We start from the raw sequence: 21,662 nt of genomic DNA on the forward strand, positions 1-21,662 counted from the left end.
TCTTCATATATTATTCACAATAGCCCCAAACTGGAAATGACCCAAGCGTTCATCGGCTGGTGAACAGATCAACAAATAGGGATCCATCCATACTACTCAACAGTAGAAGGGAATAAAGTACTGATACAAGCTACAAATTGGAGAAATCTCAAAAACACTCCACCTGTACTAAGTGAAAGAAGCTAGATGCCAAAAACCATATATTGTCTGATTCCATTTATCTGAAATGTCTGGAAAAGCAAGTCTAGACAGACAGAAAGTAGATTCGTGGCATCCTGGGGCTGGAAACAGGGAAAGACTGCAAGTGGGCACGAGAGATCTTTTTAGGGTGACAGAAATGTTCTGAAACTGGACTTTGTGTGCAACCAACTCTGCAAATTTACTAAAAGTCACTGGAAAGTACATTTAAAATAAATGAATTTTATATATGTAAATTCTGCTTCAGTAAAGCTGCTTTTTTTTTTAATCACCTATAAGCCTGAGAAGAACAGTTGTATAACAAAGGGAAGGCTATTGCTTCCTTAAAAAGACAATGCCTGCCTTTCAGCTAAAATGGCTCTTCCCTTTCCTTCTGGGAATCTTGTCTAAGTACTCCAAGTCTGTACTATTCACTTTAGCAGCTGATTACAGATTGTACAAATACGCATACTTATGCTGTTTTGTATTTTGCATTAATAATCACTGTTTCAATGGCTAGACTGTATGCTTCTTGATGCAGGGTCCATGTGTTAAATTCTTCTACCTCCAACAACCTTAGCACAGTACTGGGCTCATGATACCTAAGAAATACTTGTTAAATTTGGACAATATACTACACTAACTTACCTTTCACCAGAACTGTCACCCTCCCCCTCCAAGAAAAAAAAAAAACAACACAAAAAAAAAACAGGAAAAGGAAGAAGACAAATAGTAAATTACAAATTATTACAAGGTCCCTAATAAAAATAATCCCTAATTTAAAAAACATCCAAGTCACTTCAGGCTTACCTTTAGCAGAGCACGGGCAATCGCAATCCGCTGTTTCTGCCCACCTGACAGAGACAATATTTAAAAAAAGAAAGCCTCAACAAAAAATCTTAGTAATAGGCTTTTATGATAAACCATATAACAATTTGAAGGTAAGCTTCTTCTAGTTCGTCATAGCTGACACAGATAGACCAGAAACCTATTTTAAAATATAGGTTTAAAATGTATCAATCCCAAAATTAATAATTATTATCATAGCCAAAATGTATTGAGGACTTCCTATATACCAAGTATTTTCTTTTCTTTCTATTTTTGAGACAGGGTCTCACGCTGTCACCCATGCTGGAGTGCAGTGGCGTGATCATGGCTCACTGCAGCCTCAATCTCCTGGGCTCAAGTGATCCTCCCACCTCAGCCTCTCAAGTAGCTGAGACTACAGGTGTGCACCAACACATCTGGCTAATTTTTGGTAAAGACGGGGTTTTGCCATGTTGCCCAGGCTGGTCTCAAGCTCCTGGGCTCAAGCAATCCACCCACCTCAGCCTCCCAAAGTGCTGGGATTATAGGCAGGAGCCACAGTGCCCAGCCAATACCAGGCATTTTCTATATGCACTGCATGTATTATCTCATTTAATGTTTTTATTCTAAATAATTTCAAACAAGGTCTTGCTCTGTCACCCAACTGGAGTGCAATGGCATGAACATGGCTCATTGCAGCTTCAACCTCCTGGACTCAAGTGATCCTCCTGCCTCAGCCTCCTGAGTAGCTGGGACCACAGGCCCATACCACCAAACCTGGCTAATTTTTAAAATTTTTTGTAGAGACGGTCTTGCTCTGTTGCCCAGGCTGGTGTCAAACTCCTGGACTCAAGAGATCCTCCTGCCTTGGTCTCCCAAAGTGCTGAGATTGTGAGCCACTGTGCCTGGCTAATCTTTTTAAAAATCCTATGAGATAGACCCTATAATTATTCCCATTTTACAGATGATAAACTGAGATACAAAGTAACATGTCCAAGCTCTCACAGTTGGTAAGTAGTGGAACGGAGATCTGATCCTACACAGTGCAAGGGGTATGCTCTTAAAAGCATGTAAAGATCTATGCTGTTCATCACTACACATACTTCCTCCCTAGCAGAATATCCAATGTAGAAAGGAAACCAGAAACTCAAGATATTTGCAGGTTTCCAAAAAACACTTGAAATGTCTGGGAGCAAAAGACATCAATGGTGCTGAGACTGATAATTCTAATATTCCCACATTATAGAAATTCTTCTTCTTTTTTTATTTTTTTTTGAAACGAGTCTTGCTCTGTCTTCCAGGTGGAGTGCAGTAGTGCAATCATGGCTCACTGCATCCTCTCGCTCCTGGGCTCAAGTGATTCTCCTGCCTCAGCCTCCCCAGTACCTGGGACTACAGGCAGTGCCACCATGCCTGGCTAACATAGCACTTATTCTTTATGATGTTTTTTTCCCCTCCTCTAGAGGAAAAAATAGTAATATGTGTATGACACTGAAAGTTACAGTAAGCCACTCTAATCCTGTCTTTTTAAGCTCAAATTCTACTAAAAGTGAGGGAACAAACTGGAAGTAGGTGTGGGAGAAGGTGGGATGGAGTGGAGTCAGCAGGATCTGTGTTGATTCCCTCCCTATCTTTGTCTCACCCCATCCTCCCTCCTTTCCTCCAGGGACGCTACTCCTAAGTCATACTTGGAAAGTCTCAGAGTGCTCACTCCTCCCAACTTACATTGTTTATAAAACCCAATTCCATTTTTGGGGATAAAAAACATTCCTTTTTGGTTGACTTTATTGGCTGAACATACTTATCAACAGTAGTTGCTGGACATCATTTTATTTCGTATAAGAGAGGTTCATCCTCTATATCTGAGGTGTGTGGTGCTGCTGAATGCTGCTCTCAAACAGGAAACCAGTGCACACAAGGAGGGCAGTGAGGAAAACCCTCTCCTGAGCCTCTGATTGGTGAGGGTGTCTGAGTGCCCTGAGGTAGGTCCTTAGAGCAGCCTGCTGATGGCTTAGGTCCCCTCTGAGTCATTTGTGGTGCCGATCAGTACACTGGGAATCTATTACTAGGTGCTCTCTCTTCCTCCCAGAAAGCAAGAGCAGACTGGAACCTCTGGTTACTTCACTGAGAAACAGAACTGGAGGATCCTACCAGAGGGAAGGACATGCAGAATCTGTTTCAAGGGAGTTGATGTGCTCTTGGGAGAAGCCTCACACTTCAATGTTCAATAATTTCACCACGAAGGGCCAGGCGCGGTGGCTCACGCTTGTAATCCCAGCACTTTGGGAGGCCGAGGTGGGTGGATCACAAGGTCAGGAGATCGAGACCAGGTGAAACCCCGTCTCTACTAAAAATACAAAAAATTAGCCGGGCGTGGTGGTGGGCGCCTGTAGTCCCAGCTACTCGGAGAGGCTGAGGCAGGAGAATGGCGTGAACCTGGGAGGCGGAGCTTGCAGTGAGCCGAGATTGTGCCACTGCACTCCAGCCCGGGCGACAGAGCGAGACTCCGTCTCAAAAATAATAATAATAATAATAATTTCACCACGAGCAGTTTACACTGGTTTTCTGCCCCATTTCTCAGATACGTTTCAGAGATGGAGTAGCAGCTCACTTTTACACAGCAGTCAGGAATTCTACTCCTGGAACATCTCAGATCTATCAAAGATGCTTTTTCATTTACTACTTATATATATATATATTTTTTTTAATCATATACAATAAGCTTAAAACCCTTTTGTTTTATATTTTCTGTGGTCTAACTTCAAATGAAAAGTTTAGCATTGGAAAAGACTATTATTTTAGTCTAATCTGCCAGCCTTCACTGTGACAAAGAGGCACCAACCCTCTGCTCAAACAGAGACAAGTTTTTTTTGTTTTTTTTTTTTTAAGACAGAGTCTCACTCACTCCGTCACTAAGGGTGGAGTGCAGTGGTGCGATCTCAGCTCACTGCAACCTCTGCCTCGCTGGGCTCAAGCAATACTCCTACCTCAGCCTCCCGAGTAGCTGGGACCATAGTTGCTCACCACCATACCTGGCTATTGTTTGTATTTTTGGTAGAGAGGGGGTCTCGCCATGTTGCCCAGGCTGGTCTTGAACTACTGAGCTCAAGCAATCAGCCTGTCTTGGCCTCCCAGGGTGCTAGGACTACAGGCGTGAGCCACCATGCCCGGCCAGGAACTTGTTATCTTGCAAGCAAACATTTCAATACTTGTATTAAAAAAAGTGTTTAGCTGAAAATTTATTTCTCTTTAAGTTCTACTCATTGGTTCATTTCTGCACTTTAAAGAAATACAAAGTGAGTCTTCTCTCGCCTCAAAATACAGCAACCATAATGTGATCCAGAATGATAGGTGTGGTCTGACATCACAGGGAATCGCTCACTTTGCCTCACAGCCGTGAGTCCATTCAGCAAATTATGGCCCACAGGCCAGACCTGAACCATGGCTTGTTTATGCACGGCCCTCAAGCTAAGATGTGTTTTACATTTTTAGAGTTGCTTAAAAACACACACACACAAAGAAGGATGTGTGACGGCAATCATATGTGACCCATAAAACCCACAATTTTTTTTTTTTTTTTGAGACAGAGTCTCGCTCTGTCTCCCACGCTGGAGTGCAATGGCACAATCTTGGCTCACTGCAACCTCCGCCTTCTGGGTTCAAGCAATTCTCATGCCTCAGCCTCCAGAGTAGTTGGGATTAGAGGCGCCCACCACCACGCCCGGCTAACTTTTTGTATTTTTAGTAGAGACGGGGTTTCACCACGTTCACCAGGCTAGTCTTGAACCCTTGATCTCAAGTGATCCACTCGCCTTGGCCTCCCAAAGTGCTGGGATTACAGGTGTGAGCCACCGTGCCTGGCCAAAACCCACAATATTTACTCTCTGGCTCTTTAAAGAAAAGTTTGTCAAACCCTGGTCCAGTATGTAGGGAGTAAATAATTCTTTCAATTTCAGCTTTGTTCCTGATGCACATTCCCTGACTCCCTGGGCAAATCATCCTGCCACTTCTTATTTAATATTTGAGGGTCTCAGGTTGCAAAATACAGTTTGTTTTTTGTTTTTTGTTTTTTTTCAGATGAAAAAAAGCTTGCTGTGGCTGAGTACTACTCAGAATTTTTGGAACACATATGGGGTAGAAAGTGAAAAAAAACACTGGGGAGTTTTCCACATATAAGAGAGCAAGTGGTAAGGCTAATTTCAAAAACTCTAAAGATGAAAACCTAATTAGAAAATAATACTGCAATATAGAAACATGTGGGCCGGGCACAGTGGCTCACACCTGTAATCCCAGCACTTTGCGAGGTTGAGGTGGGCGGATCACGAGGTCAGGAGATTGAGACCATCCTGGCTAACATGGTGAAACCCTGTCTCTACTGACAATACAAAAAATTAGCTGGACTTGGTGGCGGGCGCCTGTAGTCCCAGCTACTTGGGAGGCTGAGGCAGAAGAATGGTATGACCCGGGAGGCAGAGCTTGCAGAGAGCCGAGATCACGCCACTGCACTCCAGCCTGGGCGACACAGTGAGATTCCATCTCAAAAAACAAACAAACAAACAAACAAACAAAACAAGAAACATGTGAAAAGTTCTTTGGATATAGAGACTTTGCTACAAAGCAGTAAAGAAATGCACCTGAGAGGAGAACACCCTTTTCTCCAACCACAGTGTTGAACCCTTGGGGGAAATTCTGGATGAAGGCCACTGCATTGGCCACTTCAGCCACTCTCTGGATTTCCTCAGTGGTCACAGAGGAAGGGTCATCAGCACCATAAGCAATGTTCTCAGCAATAGAGCAAGAAAACAAAATGGGTTCCTACAAATTGGAAATAAAACGTATCACGAATTTCAAACAGACTTCCAACATGTCTAATAAATTCAAACCTAGCAGTCTTTTTTAAAATTTATGTTTTGCCATAAACAGGATTTTATCATCTGTAGTTCTCACCATGCTGCAGGCAATGAGACCTCACAGCAGGTGCCCACAAGGCGCCTGGCACATGGTAGGAACTTCGTAAATGTCAGTCCCCTGCCTTAGGAATCAGGAGGCACCGGGAGACCCCGAGTCCATCTGCATTTTCCAGCTGCCTGCCTTCTACTCAGGACAAAGCGGGGAATCCATCTCCATCCATTACTTTTTGAAATGCACACAAACCAGATGGGAACAAACAATTCTGACAGAACCCTATGGAGCAGTCCTAAAAAATAAGCAAACTTCCAGGCTCTTTTCTCCATCCCTAATAATATACACCACTGATGTCCCTGCACTCCTGAGCACCCATCACTGTCCACCTGCCCTCACCCAAGTGGAGTGGGGAGAGGATGAGCTAATCACAAAGAGAGGTTCAGAAATGGGGGGAGGCTCAGGTTTGTATGCTGTGTGCACAGCCTGGTAATAAAAATTAAAACAGCTGCAGCAACATTTCCCTGCCCCAAAGAGTCTTGTGAAAATGGCCTTATCAAAGTGACCACATTACATTAATACTCTGCTTCGAAATCTGCAACTTCTTTGCAAGGAGGACTCTGGCTCTTGCCATAGTCTTTGCTCACTTCTCCCTGAAGCCCATTATGCAGAATAGCAGACTGTGGCTGGTGATGAAAATGGGAAGTGGGGAAGAATCAGTAAAAGCTAAAAAAAGAGTCAATAAAATCTTCTATCATTTCCTTCCCATCCTCTAGACTATCTAGTAATGGTAGTCTCCAGCTTTCAATAAAAAGTCAATGCTTCACCCTTGCTCAAACATTTAGGGTTTTCAGGAAACAGCGCTACTTGCAAACCTAAACAACCTGCCATGTGGGATGAGCTTAATACATTCCAAGGACTTCCATTCCTTCTCTCTTGAGAAGTTCGAGACAAAAAAAAAAAGCAAAAGACAAAAGTAATTTTAAAAGAAAGTGAAACAGAAATGGAAGCGTCTCTTCTTACCTGACTCACTGTCCCAATCTTGGATCTCAGCCACACTGGGTTTAGCTGACGGATGTCATGGCCATCAAGGCTAATAGTTCCTTGTTGAGAGGAAAGGAAAGAGTCGCTGAGTGTGATGAGGCTGATGACCAACACAGAAAGGATCTGATGGGAAAATTCCAGACTCATTTTTTAAAGATCAAAATGTATTGAAAATCTCCAGATGGACTCTAAAACTAACATATTTCATGAAATTTCAGAGCTAAAAGGGACTTTCTGGATTGTCCAAGTTATTGTCTCCCGATAGTAGCTGGATGACTATCTCACTGAGTCCCTCTGTCCAGCTTGCTTTCCTGTACCCTGGAGGGTGTAGGGAGTTTTCCCTAGTGACTTAGGATTCCACTGATAAGATGCACTTGTGCAAAGCTTTAATTCAGAAGGGAGGGGCAAGCCATGAGGTGTCCACTTGCTGGCACGAATACTGGCAGAGATGGCATAGCTCTGAAGCTGGCACTCATGATGGCAACTCCTAAATTTGTAGCTTCCTGACCACACCAGTGTCAGCAGCTACCTTGAAGGCCTGGTTCTGGGGTGGAGTTCTGGGAACTGTCCTGGATGTACAATCTAGAATCTATTTTTTCATTCCTGCCAGTGATTTTTGAGCTCTTTTATTACTCCTTAAAATATCCCTTTCTGCATAAGCTTAGTTGGTGAGGAATCTGTTGTGTGCAACTAAGAATCTGATCGATACCATGGCAGAGCTTTTAAATAATCAGGCGCTATCTCTATGACTTTCGCTAACAGAATTCTTCATATTGAGGGTGCTCAACAATACTTGGTGATCATGACAACAGTGACAGCATAAGAAATGCCATTTCTTCTCATTTAATGCTGTGGAATTATAGAAGCCAGCTGGAAACGTTCATAAACTGGCAAAAACTTGAGGTCTTTGATGAAAAAGCACAGAGCTCTCTATAGACTACACATGGCAGACATTTAACTGCAGTTTGCTTTGTCCTGGATTTATTCATTGTGATGAAGAAACCAGAGACTCAGTATTTTTACTTGAATTACAGCAACCTAAATAGGATTGTTTTTTGTCTTTTTTTTTTTTTTTTTTTTCCTTTTTGTGGAGAACAAGGTCTCACTATATTGCCCAAGCAGGTCTCAAACTCCTGGGCTCAAGCTGTCCTCCCACCTCTGCCTCCTTAAGAGCTGAGATTACAGGCGTGAACTACTGTGCCCGGCTAACTAGGATTTTTTTAAACTCCAGATTTTATAGCAAGTCAATGGTGAATCAAGAAAGTGATTCCAGAGGCAAACACTGTAGTAAGCCCCATTTTAACACAGGTGGTGATTCTGTGGGTCAGGATTTGCAAGTCACATATTTATCTGACATGTAAACATGTCCTTTCCTCTCAAGTCACATTTATCTGACATGTAAAACAATGAGATTTTACATTGTTTTAACCAAAAAGCATAAGCACAAAGACACAAAACATTCATTTTTTAAATTAATTTTTTTTTTTTTTAAATAAATAGAGACAGGGTCTCACTATGTTACCCGGGCTGGTCTTCAACTTGTAGCCTCAAGTGATCCTCCCACCTCAACCTCCCAAATTGGAATTACAGGTGTGGGGCTCCACATCTGGCCAAAATATTCTTTCTAAATTCATGATTTGATTTTTACTAAGAGTTGTTTGCTTGCTGACATTGTTGTCTACTACAGCAAAGATATAAAGAAGTAAAATCATGGGCTCTTTGCTCTTAAAGATGTTATAATCCAGTTAAAAATAAAATAAAAACTAGAATGAGAAAAATCATCCATTAAGAAAATCCCTACTAGCTCAAAATAGTTTCAATGGAACAGTCACATAGAAGTGAATCACAGCCGGGCGCGGTGGCTCACGCCTGTAATCCCAGCACTTTGGGGGGCCAATGCGGGTGGATCACGAGGTCAGGAGATCGAGACCATCCTGGCTAACACAGTGAAACCCCGTCTCTACTAAAAATACACAAAATTAGCCGGGCAAGGTGGCGGGCACCTGTAGTCCCAGCTACTCAGGCGGCTGAGGCAGGAGAATGGCGTGAACCCTGGGGAGCGGAGCCTGCAGTAAGCCAAAATCGCACCACTGCACTCCAGCCTGGGCAACAGCGAGATTCCATCTCAAAAAAAAAGAGAAGTGAATCACTGGCCAGGCTCACGCCTGTAATCCCAGCACTTTGGGAGGCCAAGGTGGGCGGATCACGAGGTCAGATCAAGACCATCCTGGCTAACACAGTGAAACCCCGTCTCTACTAAAAATACAAAAAAATTAGGCAGGCGTGGTGGCAGACGCCTGTAGTCCCAGCTACTCGGGAGGCTGAGGCAGGAGAATGGCGGGAACCTGGGAGGCAGAGCTTGCAGTGAGCCGAGATTGTGCCACTGCACTCCAGCCTGGGCGACAGAGCAAGACTCTGTCGCAAAAGAAAAAAAAAAAAAGTGAATCACTGATTGCCAAGTTAACTATGTGTACAATAAGCACTCAATGGGTCACAGGCAGAGGCAGAGGTTCTCCAGGAGCTTCCCATCACTCCTGTGCCCAGCACGCATGCTGGCACACGGTGGTTGTCCAGGGTGCTGCTGGTGTGTAGGGATGTCCAGCAGCACCCCAGGCACCTTCTCCTGGCTGCTGAGCACAGCCTCGTCCACCTGCTCCCAGTAGAGGGCATGTCCAGAGGAGATACCCACACGGGAGATGAGGAGGTAGAACTGGGGAAGTCACTCTGGGCTTGAAGAGGTAGGACACATGATATACAAAAAGCTCTAAAGGCCTCTGTATGAGCTGTCATGCCCCTGCAAATGATACCTTCTGTCTGAGGGATTTCTTTCCACTGGCACTTAGAAAAGAAGGTACTCTCACAAAATAAGGTATCTGCATGGTTTAAGCATCTTCCAGGGCGCAAAACTGGGAGCAGAGCTTGGGAGAGTCCCCCAGTGCTACAGTGTGGTGAACCACTTACCAGAAGCAGGGTCGTACAACCTCAGCAGGAGCGAAAGCACTGTTGATTTGCCAGAACCACTTGGGCCAACCAGTGCTGTGACAGATCCTGACGGAATGGAAAGGCTGAAATCCTGAAATATGGGCACCTCTGGGCGAGCCGGATAGGCAAAATGCACGTTCTTAAACTCCAAAGCACCCTGGAAGCTTTTCTCATTTAAGATGACCCCCTCTGAAACATAAAATGTAATATTAATTACTTACAGCAAAAAATTAAACTCACAGCTGAACTCGGTTCTCCTACTCATCTAGCTACAGATGGGTGACTCCACCACAGCTAATCCTGGTATATGAGCTCTTAAAGGGCAAGTCAGAAGTAGACCTAGGCTAAATGCTTACCACGTGCCAACTCTGCACCTACTATGTCCAAGGTACTATACACATAGACGGTCTTATTTGATCCTTACAACCCTGAGAGGTAGAAATTATAATTCCAATTTTGCTGATGAGGACATTGAAGACCACAGACAACAACCTGCTTAAGCTAACAAGTAGTGGAGTTAAGACCCACCCTTGTTAGTCTGGTTTCAAACCCGATGGCCTTCTCTCTATGCCACTGCCTCTGTGTAGCTCCAGAGTTTATCTTACCTACCCGGAATAAATATTTTGAGAGTTATGATGAAACGGGGAGCACTGCACAACAGCCGCAGAACTGGAGGGGTCAGAGGTCTGTTCTGCCCTATGGTGTTCACCTGCCCTGCTTTGGGAGACACCACTCAAACTCTCTCAGCTCGGCCTGTTTCCTAGGCCTATCACATTGGAGAATATTGGGCTTTCACTTATGGACCTGGGGCTACCTAATAATGTCCTAGGAAGTCAATAAGCAGTTGGGAGTGGTTACTACTCATAGCCATTTCTCCCAATTCCTGGCTAGTTGGTCTACGCCCTACAGCTCCAGGGAAGTCACTGATAAGGAAGGAGATGGCTCCAGCCAATGAGTACCAGCCTCCCCTACCCCACCCCAAAATGCCAAGAAACTTAGATATTTTCTTATGTCTGGTTCCTCCTCCCTTCTTCCCACCCTAGCCCTCCACAGAGATTTCAGAATCACTAGGGAAGATCCATTTGGTGGACTAGCTGGGACCCTTCCTAGTCACAGTCCTGGGCCACAGTGACTTCCATCCTGCCCTTGGCGGTAACACTCAGATGCAGGGAGGGGAACAGAGGGCAGCACACTATGTGGCCAGCCCATGCATCCAGGGGCATCCTGGCCCACAACAGTGCCCCAGCAGCTGTCCCACCCCCTCTCATAGAAAACCTGACCGCCCCCACTCCCGGCCCGATATGCAGCAGGAGCCACATCCTTATTGTGGCTCATCCCTCACTCCCTTGCAGGTAGGGGAAGAGCTAGTCTCATTGTTCAAAGCCATATTCGTTAATCCTGGCAAAGAAACAATTAATTTTCAGACCCACCGTTAAAAGGCAGCTTGGGCTCTCTCTCCAGGAGCTCCCAGAGGCGCCCCCCTGCACCCAGTCCTTTCATCAGCTCCGAGTAGAAAGAGCTCAGACCTGAGGACGAGAAGCAGAATCCACACACATGTCCACCACTGGCATTGGCACTGGCATTGGCCACCACTCCTCCGAGAGCAGTGACAATGATTGCTTTTAATATAAAATCTATTATTAATATTTTCAAAAAACAACTTGAGGCAGCTTCCTGGGAACTGACATTCAGAATTCCCTTGTCTCATACTCTAGTTTTCCTTTGGCTTCTCCTCCTCCAGTTTCATTAATTTTTTTTTTTTTTTTTTTTGAGACAGATTATCACTCTGTCACCCAGGCTGGAGTGCAGTGGCACGATCTTGGCTCAATGCAATCTCCATCTCCCCAATTCAAGTGATTCTCCTGCCTCAGCCTCCCGAGTAGCTGGGATTACAGGTGCATGCCACCAGGCCTGGCTAATTTTTTTGTTTTTAGTAGAGATGGGGTTTCGCCATGTTGGCAAGGCTGCTCTTAAACTCCTGACCTTAGGTGATCCACCCGCCTCGGCCTCCCAAAATGTGGGATTACAGGCGTGAGCCACTGCGCCCGGCCACATTTCACTGATTTCTAATAAGGATTTAATGTTTGATCAGGGATTGAAAAACATATAGTCATACTCATCAACCACTGGATTAAAATCATAATGCCGCAGAGGAAGTCTACCTAGTTAAAAGCATAGCAATTTAACTGAAATGTAACGCTATCTCATAATTTAAAAAAATATAAAATACTTCAATGTTGATTTTAAAGACAAATCCACAAAATAATACCTCACCTTCAGGCACTCAATAAATACAACTTTGATAAGCTACACACATTCTCCCATATACTTCAAGTAATCTCTAGATTACTTATAATACCTAATACAATGTAATGCTATGTAAAAAAAAAAAAAAAAAGGGCCAGGCAAAGCGGTTCATGGCTGTCATCTCAACCCTTTGGGAGGCCAAGGTGGGAGGATTGCTAGAGCCCAGGAGTTCAACACCAGCCTGGGCAACATAGAGAGAACCCTGTTTCTACAAAAAATAATTGTAAGGCTAGGCCTGGTAGCATGTGCCTATATTCCTAATTACTTGGGAGGCTAAGGCAGGAGGATCGCTTGAGTCCAAGAGGTTAAGGTTGCAACGAGGTATTACTGCACCACTGCACTCTGGCAGCACTCAGGGCAACAGAGCGAGACCCTGCCTCAAAACAAACAAACAAAAAACAACGACAAAAAAAAACAACAAAAAAACAACTTTCACAGTAGCAAAAACTGAAATAAATTTGGTTAATGTTAAACATTCCAGCAACCTATTTATTTTTATTTTTTTGTGGAGACAGGGTCTTACTATGTTGCCTAGGCTGGTCTTAAACTCCTGGGCTCAAGCAATCCTCCTGCCTTGGCCTCCCAAAGTGCTGGGATTACAAGTGTGTGTCACCGTCCCTGGCCTCTAGCGATCACTTTTTAAAGTCAGCTTTGAACCATGATTTTTTTTTTTTTTTTTTGAGATGGAGTCTTGCTCTGCTGTGGCGTAATATCTATTCACTGAACCTCTGCCTCCCAGGTTCAAGCAATTCTCCCTGCCTCAGCCTACCGAGTAGCTGGGATTACAGGTGCCCCCCACCATGCCTCGCTAATCTTTGTATTTTTAGTAGAGACAGGGTTTCACCATGTTGGCCAGGCTGGTCTCCAACTCCCAACCTCAAATGATGTACCCACCTCAGCCTCCCAAAGTGCTGGGATTACAGGTGTGAGCCACCGTGCCTGGCCTGAACCATTTAACAACTTAAACCCCAAATGCAATGGTCTACATCAAATGTGAGGACATATATTTGTAACATTTTCCCTCAGTAAGGATGTTGAAAAAATACAATTCAAATATTCTATGGTATGAATATTTATGCAAGATACAATGGACTAAAATTTTTAGGCTGAATTAAAAATGCATTTGGCAAAAATAGACCCCTACAAATAGTCAACTGATTTTTGACAAAGAAGCAAAGGCAATACAATGGAGATGCAACGGCAATATATGTATTATCTTTTTAACAAACGGTTCTAGAACAACTGAACATCCACATGCAAAGAAGGAATCTAGACACAGACCTTACACCTTTCCCAAAAACTAATGTAGAGTGAATTACAGACCTAATGTAAAACACAAAACAACAAACTCCTAGAAGGCAACACAGGAGCAAGTGTAGATGACCTTGAATTTGGCAATGACTTTTTAGATACAATACCAAAGGTACAATCCATGAAAGACAGAAGCTGGACTTCATTAAAATTAAAAATGTATGCTTTGCAAAAGACAATGTGAAAAGAAGAGGACCAGCCACAAACTGGAAGAAAATATCTGTAAAACACCTATCCAATAAAGGATTGCTACCCAAAATATATAAAGAACTCTTAAAACTCAACAATACGGCAACATGAAGACTTATTTAAAAGTGGTCAAAAGTCCTGAACAGACAACTCACCAGAGAAGGTATACAGAGAGCAAATAAGCATATGAACAGATGCTCAACATCATATGTCATCAGGGAAATGCAAACTAAAACAACAATGAAATACCTTGCATCTATCAGAATGGCTAAAAGCTAGAACACTGACGCCACCAAATGCTGGGGTGGATGTGGAGCAACAAGAACTCTCATTCCTTGCTGGTGGGGATGCAAATGTGACACACACTTTGGAAGGCAGTTTGGGAGTTTCTTACAAAACTAAAATTTTTTTTGTAAGAAAAAAAAATTCATTCAGTCTCCACAGAGATGTCAAAAATTGCCAGTGCTGGCCAGGTGTGGTGGCTCACACCTGTAATCCCAGCACTTTGGGAGGCCAAGGTGGGCAGATCACTCGAGGCCAGGAGTTCAAGACCAGCCTGGCCAACATGGTGAAACCCTGTCTCTACTGAAAAAAAAAAATACAAAAATTAGGCCAGGCGCGGATGGCTCATGCCTGTAATCCCAGGGCTTTTGGGAGGCCGAGGTGGGTGGATCACCTGAGGTCAGGAGTTCAAGACCAGCCTGGCCAACATGGTGAAACCCCTTCTCTACTAACAATACAAAAAAAATAGCTGGACACAGTGGCATGCACCCATAGTCCCAGCTACTCAGGAGGCTGAGGCTAGAGAATCGCTTGAACCTGGGGGGTGGTGGTTGCAGTGAGCCAAGACTGTGCCATTGCACTCCAGCCTGGGTGACAGAGCAAGACTCCATCTCAAAAAAAAAAAAAAAAAAAAGGCCCGGCATGGTGGCGGATGCCTGTAATCCCAGCTCTTTGGGAGGCTGAGGCACAAGAATTGCTTGAACCCGGGAGGTGGAGGTTGCAGTGAGCTAAGATGATGCCACTACACTCCAGCCTGGGCAACAGAATGAGACTCCCTTTAAAAAAAAAAAACAAAAAACCTTGCCAATGCTGACTATATTGCAAGTCATCACAGCAGGGTATTGAGAAAAGTTTTTAATTAGCAATAATCACGACTTGGATAAACCTCATTGCCTATGATATTGCCACTGTGCTAAGCTAAACATATTCTTACCATCCAATCAAGCAGCTGTACTCCTTGGTATTTACCTAAATGAGCTGAAAACTCCTATCTACACAAAAACCTACATATGGATGTTTATAGCAGCTTTATTCATCATTGCCAAAACTTAGAAGCAGCCAAGTGTCCTTTAGTAGGTGAATGAATAAACTGTTGTACATCCACACAATGGAATATTATTCAGTGCTAAAAATAAATGAGCTATCAAGCCATAAAAAGACATAGAGAAATCTTAAATGCATATTTCTATGAAAAGAGCCAATCAAATGCTACATACTGCATGATTACAAATACATGACATTCTAGAAAAGGCATAACCATGGAAACAGTAGGTTGCAGAAGGGTGATGAATAAGCAGAGCTCAGAGGATCTTTGAGGCAGTGAAACTACTCTGTATGATACAATAATGTTGGATACATGTCATTTTGCATTTGTCCAAACCCATAGAATGTACAACACCAAGAGTGAACCCTAATGTAAACTGTGACTTTGGGTGTAATGCTGTGTCAATGTAGGCTCTTTTTTTTTTTTTTTTTTTTTTTTGAGACAGAGTCTCACTCTGTCACCCAGGCTGGAGTGCAGTGGCGCAATCCCAGCTCACTGCAACCTCCGCCTCCCAGGTTCAAGCAATTCTCCTGCCTCAGCCTCCCGAGTAGCTGGGATTACAGGCATGAACCAGCACACCCAGCTAATTTTTGTATTTTTAGTAGAGACAGGGTTTTGCCATGTTGGCCAGGCTGGTCTTGAACTCCTGGTCTCAAGTGATCTGCCCGCCTCAGCCTCGCAAAGTGCTGGGATTGCAAGAGTGAGCCACTGTGCCCGGCTGTAGGTTCATTAATTGTATCAAATGTACCACTCTGTGGGGGATGTTAATAGGGAGGCTGTGCGTGTATGGGGGCAGGGGTATACACCCCTATCTCCACACAATTTTGCTATGAATGTAAAACTACTTTGAAAATGGCATTAATTTTTAAAAAGAAGGGAGGGAGGGAAGAAAGAAAGAAGAAAAAAAAGTAAGGCTGGGCATGGTGGTGCACACTTATAATCCCAGCACTTTGGGAGGCTGAGGCAGGAGGATCACTTGAGCTCAGGAATTTGAGACCAGCCTGGGCAACACAACATAGCAAGACCCTGTCGTTACAAAAAATAAAAATAATTAGCTGAGTATGGTTGTGTATGCCTGCAGTCCTAGCTACTCAGAAAGCTGAGGCAGAAGGATCACTTGAGCCCAGGAGGTCGAGGCTGCAGTGAGCTAGGATTGTGCCATTGCACTCCTGCCTGGAGACAGAGTAAGACCCTGTCTCTAAAACAAAACAAAACAAAAAAGAAGTAAAGGGAAAGAGTCCAAAGTAGTTTAACACAGTAAAGAGCTTTGATTCTGAAGAACAAAAGCACAATGGCCCTGGATAAACAAAATGCAATCTCTCGCTATAATGGAATATTATTCAACCATAAAAAGGAACGACGTACTAGCCCAGTTGTGGTGGCTCATGCCTGTCATCTCAACACTCTGGGAAGCAGAGGCGGGTAGACTGCTTGAGCCCAGAAGTTCAAGACCAGCCTGGGAAACATGTCAAAACTCTGTCTCCACAAAAACTACAAAAACTAGCCAGGCATGGTGGTGCATGCCTGTAAGTCCCAGCTACTCAGGGGACTGAGGTGAGAGGACTGCTTGAGCCCAGGAGGTCAAGGCTGCCCTACTGCATTCCAGTCTGGGTGACAGAGCAAGCCCCCGTCTCAGGAAAAAAGGAAAGAAAAAAAAAGAAAGGAAATGAAGTACTGATACGTGCTACAATGTAGATGAACTTTGAAAATATTATGCTAAGTGTAAGAAGCCAGGCACAGAAGGACATATATTGTATGTAGATATATGAAATATCTACAATAGGTAAATACATAGAGATAGAAAGCAAACTGTGGTTGCCAGGAGCTGGCAGGAGGAAGTAATGTAGATAGACTGCTTAATGAGTATTGGTTTTCTTTTCGGTGATGAAACTGTTTGGGAGCTAGATGGAGGTAGTGGTTGCACAGCATTATGAATGTACTAAACACCACTGAATTGTAAACTTGAAAATGGTTAGGTTTTGCTTTTCTTCATACAGTACTTCTGACTTCATCTTAGCAGACAATGTACTTAGAATCATTGGGGTTTTTACCCCTAGTCTGCCTTTCTAAGCAGAAACCAAAATAAAAATTCTTATTTAATAAATAAAATAGAATTTCTTGCTTTGTAGATTATAGAATCACTTTAGACAGCAATTCTATAAAAGTATAAAATTACTTTAAAAACATAAAAGCACGGCTGGGTGCAGTGGCTCTCACCTGTAATCCTAGCAATTTGGGAGGCTGAGGCGGGCGGATTGCCTGAGCTCAGGAGTTTGAGACCAGCCTGGGCAACATGGTGAAACCCCGTCTCTACTAAAAAAATCCAAAAGATTAGCCAGGTGTGGCGGCACGTGCCTGTAGTCCCAGCTACTCGGAAGGCTGAGGCAGGAGAATTGCTTGAACCCCGGAGGCGGAGGTTGCAGTGAGCCGAGATCATGCCACTGCACTCCAGCTTGGGCGACAAGAGCAAGACTCCGTCTCTAAATAAATAAATAAACAAATAAACATAAAAGCACTTAAAATCCAATTTAAGTTGTTGGGCATTGGTGGTTCAGTGGTAGAATTCTCACCTGCTAATTCAAGTTGTTGGATTAAATTCCTGTCACCTTAGGCATCTATGTTATAAATGTGGAAGAACTGGTGGCAAGAGATGTACACTGACCTACCCATATTTTCTCTCATCCCTCCTTGCACCAGATGGCAGATCCTGAACAAGACAGTTGACCAGAGTTGTGGGCTAGCCTGTGGTTAAGAAAGCCAAATTACCCAATCTCTGCATGCAGACAAAGCCTTAGCAGCACCTCCCATAACCAGTGGTGGTAACTGACTATAGCAATGGATTAGAACTGTGTTTTCCAACACATTCTGTGCAAGGCACAGTTGTGAACTTGTCCCTTGTGAATAGAGAGGGCAATAGAACAACCACAAACAGAAATAACTTCTATCATGCCAAGTGGTTCAGAGGAGGGAAGAGGAGGGGCTGAGAAAGATCATGTCAAATGTGGCAGAAAACATTAAGATGAAGGGAAGCCAGGGAGGAAGCCTGGAATGTGAACAGAAAGGCTAGGGAGAGGGGAAGTGGGGTAGGTAGTCCACTTGAAGGAGGACAGAAGACGTAAGGGAACAGGACCACAACAGGGTGTGAAACCTCCAGCCCAGCAGGCTCAATCCAGGAAATGGAGAGGGAAGAGCTACATACTGTCTGTGGGTCCTCCTGAACCGGTCCACTTTCTTGTTTCCCAAACCATCCAGCATCCCAAAACATCTTAATCAGTTTTTATTTAAGATCAGCTGGCAGAACTAAAATACTTTTTTCAGGGGTCTCTGAAAATCTCATTCCAGAAAAAAATCCTCACTTGCCTGCAGATGTCTACGGAAATGCCTCTACCTTCAACAATCAGACAGATACAAAACCCTGAAAATAAAACTCTCTGGTTGAGGCAACACCATAGGATACCTGATAATGTTCCATTAATCAGACCTTAAGCTACTTACCTGACCTTTCCATCTTGATTTTCAAAGACAAGAAGGGAAACAAAAACCAGGAAATCATTTGTCCCAAGTTGACTGGGGATGCATTCCTGCTTTCCTTCATCCGGGAATGAAAAATAAAAGCTGAACTCTGACAGATTCTTAATAAAAGCAGGCAACTCTGTTTCATACACTTGATAATTTATAAATTTTTTTTATTGCTCATTAGTTTTGAATGTGGTCGACTTTGTACAAAAGGAATTTTATTCTCCACTGATTTGCCAATCACGAAACCATCACTAACACAGGACTATGGGTTTCTGTGTCCACACTTGCTTAGCGCCGCCCTCCTCCTGCCTGCACCTGTGAGCAAGTGAACAAATGGTCTGAAGACACAGGCTGGGAAATACCACTCCAGAGTGATGCTGAGCTATAAGAGGCCTGCAAAGATCCCAAACTTCCCAACCAAGGAGCTGTTTGCTCACCTGCTGGGGAGGGTCATGCTCATTTTACTTCTTTAAAAGCCCAGTTGGAATAATAACATTCTAGGAAATGCTTTTTTAGTAGAAGTTAATTGAAGTAATGTGAAAGTTCAGTTTCTCTTTCAGAAATGATGCTCTGATTTTTAATTTGTAACACCCCAAGCCTATTTAAATTATTTACCTCCAATGCTTATTCCAACCCAGAAAGCATACATTAGGAAGGAAGAGAGTTCACCCACAGTCATGTGGGCACTGCCCATCAGCAGCCCTCCTTTGTACAGGACAGAAAGCACGATCAGGTTTCCGGAGAGCCCAGTCTGTCGAGTGATGAAAACACAGAAGTCAGGTGGGAATCAAGGACCCAGAATGCAAAAAGCATGAACATGGCCTGTAATGTCCCTTTTGCATTCAACTGTCACAGCAAGATTTTTCCAAAATATTAATTTCACCTGAGTTTCAAATTAAAAATGGTTTTGTAATATTGCAATAATGAAGAAAACAATCTCATCACCATGAAAACCTATAAGCTAAGTCTCCCATCAGATCCCGATTTTATCCCATCTACTCAGTTTGCAAAAGATAAAAGTAATATTAAAGGTTCCTTCCCTAACTAGAGGAAACAAATAAGTATCTACTGTATGGGTTTATATAATATAATGAGATGTTCTAGGCAAGGACACCAGCCTGAGGAGCTGGACTCCTGTATCTATGGCCTGCTTTTCCCTTCGTTACATGTGTGGTTGTCTTAGGTATAGGGGAGGCCTTCTCTGGGCCACTGCTCCTTATCTGTTAATCATAGCAATGACGGAATTGCCTCTGAAGTTCTTTTCAGTTTACACATATCTTGAATTTGCCCTCATAGTGATTTTCTATTTCAGTGTCCTATTTGAGTGCATTGTGATTGATTTTTTATACTTGTTTCTTGAAACACATTGAGGTGATTTTGGTTAATCCTCAGACTTTGCTGGCATCAGAATGACCTGGAAGGCCTGTTAAACAGATTGCTGGCCCCAGTTTCCTACCCAGCAGATCTGGGGTGGAGCTGAGTCTTGGTGAGGCAGACCAGTGCTCAGGCAAAGCTGATGCCGCTGCCCTGCACCGCGCAAAGAATCAGTGCCCAATCACACCATGCACTGACTTTTCTCTAAGGACATTTACTTGTTTCTTCCTTTTTCACAAAAATATTTTAAAGAAAGTCATTCTCGGCCTTCATATTAAGACTAAAATTTTAAAAATTAAAATTATTTTCTACTTATGCTGAGCACCACAGAATAAAACTCTCACCATTCTAACATTTGCCACTTTGACTTTTTCCAAAATGATCTACTTACTGCTCCAAAGAAGCCAGCCCGAGCGAATGCCTCTTTCCTTGCTAACTGCATTACATGGTCCACTTTGCTGGCATATTTCTCTATTTCAGTCATTTCTTTCCCAAAAGCTCGAACAGTTCTTACATTTCCAATACGTTCCTCAGCTAGCTGGCAGAATAATAAATACATTTCAGGAGGAGAAGGGTCATATTTCAAGAGCTTCTAGAAGCAAAAATAAAATGTGGTTCTCATTTTGTTATTAAAAAGAAAAGAAAAGAAATAGTGATAGTAAGAAGTGAGAACTCCACAAAAGACACTATCAGTGGAAAGCCACTCTTAATACGTGACTAAGTCAAAAAAGAGTGACAAAGCAGAGTATACAAAGCAATCCTAGTTTTGGGGAAAAAAAACCTATACCTAAATGTATCAGAAAAACATATAGGCAGAAAAATAGGAGTATACGTAGACGCAGAAATGCATTTTTATGCAGAGAAAAAGACAGACTCCAAAATGTTAATAATGTTAATTCTAAAAGACGGGATTATGCGTGTTTTTGTTTTCTCTCTTTATATTTTCAAATTTTTCAACAATAAACATGCATGGTTTTTGTAACATGAAAGTATAATGGTTATTTTTCTTTTTTTTTTTTGGAATGGAGTTTCACGCTTGTCACCCAGGCTGGAGTGCAATGGCGCAATCTCAGCTCACTGCAACCTCCACCTCCAGGGTTCAAGTGATTCTCCTGTCTCAGCCTCCCAAGTAGCTGGGATTACAGGCATGAACCAGCATGCCCAGCTAATTTTTGTATTTTTAGTAGAAACAAGGTTTCACCATGTTGGCCAGGCTGGTCTCAAACTCCTGACCTCAGGTGATCCACCCGCCTTGGCCTCCCAAGGTGCTGGGATTATAGGCACGAGCCACCACGCCTGGCCATTTTTAATTTTTGAAAAGATAACGTTGCACAGCACTGCAAAGCTTGATTTATTAAATTAATGAAACAGTGTTATCTAGTAACTATTTTCAAAATCTGATTAACTGTTTTGTCCTATAACAAATAGTGATAGTAGCTAGGTATGGTGGTTCATGCCTGTAATCCTAGCACTCCGGGAGGCCGAGGTGGGAGGATCACTTGAGCCCAAGAATTTGAAACCAGCCTGGGCAACACAGTAAGACCCTGTCTCTACAAAAAATTTTAAACATTAGTGGGCGTGGTGGCATGTGGCTATAGTCCCAGCTACTGAGGAGGCTGAGGTGGGAGGATCACTCGAGCCTGGGAGGTTAAAGCTTCACTGAGCTGTGATTGTACCACTGCACTCCAGCCTAGAGTGCATGAAAAAACTTTTCTCATGTACC

The 21,662-nt window shown here is 43.3% G+C and overlaps 1 protein-coding gene and 1 non-coding gene across 3 annotated transcripts in view; both read right to left on the bottom strand.

The window, feature by feature from the left end:
* Positions 1 to 21,662, bottom strand: part of ABCB10 (ATP binding cassette subfamily B member 10) — a 43,288-nt gene that overhangs the window by 3,992 nt on the left and 17,634 nt on the right. The window contains exons 5-11 of one of the 2 annotated variants that reach the window (XM_032137283.2): positions 20,331 to 20,477; positions 19,181 to 19,316; positions 11,343 to 11,438; positions 9,892 to 10,101; positions 6,910 to 6,989; positions 5,619 to 5,799; positions 988 to 1,031 (exon numbers count right to left, since the gene is read on the bottom strand). In XM_032137283.2, coding sequence (XP_031993174.1) covers positions 988 to 1,031; positions 5,619 to 5,799; positions 6,910 to 6,989; positions 9,892 to 10,101; positions 11,343 to 11,438; positions 19,181 to 19,316; positions 20,331 to 20,477 — 894 coding nt within the window. The remainder of the gene's footprint in view (positions 1 to 987; positions 1,032 to 5,618; positions 5,800 to 6,909; positions 6,990 to 9,891; positions 10,102 to 11,342; positions 11,439 to 19,180; positions 19,317 to 20,330; positions 20,478 to 21,662) is intronic. The other variant, XM_032137284.2, reaches the window with a different exon arrangement.
* On the bottom strand, positions 14,778 to 14,921 carry LOC116458196 (U4 spliceosomal RNA). Its single transcript, XR_004245248.1, has one exon. It is a non-coding gene; the product is annotated as a U4 spliceosomal RNA (small nuclear RNA).

Source organism: Hylobates moloch, unplaced genomic scaffold (genome assembly GCF_009828535.3).
Source record: "Hylobates moloch isolate HMO894 unplaced genomic scaffold, HMol_V3 SCAFFOLD_18, whole genome shotgun sequence".
Lineage (NCBI taxonomy): Eukaryota > Metazoa > Chordata > Mammalia > Primates > Hylobatidae > Hylobates > Hylobates moloch.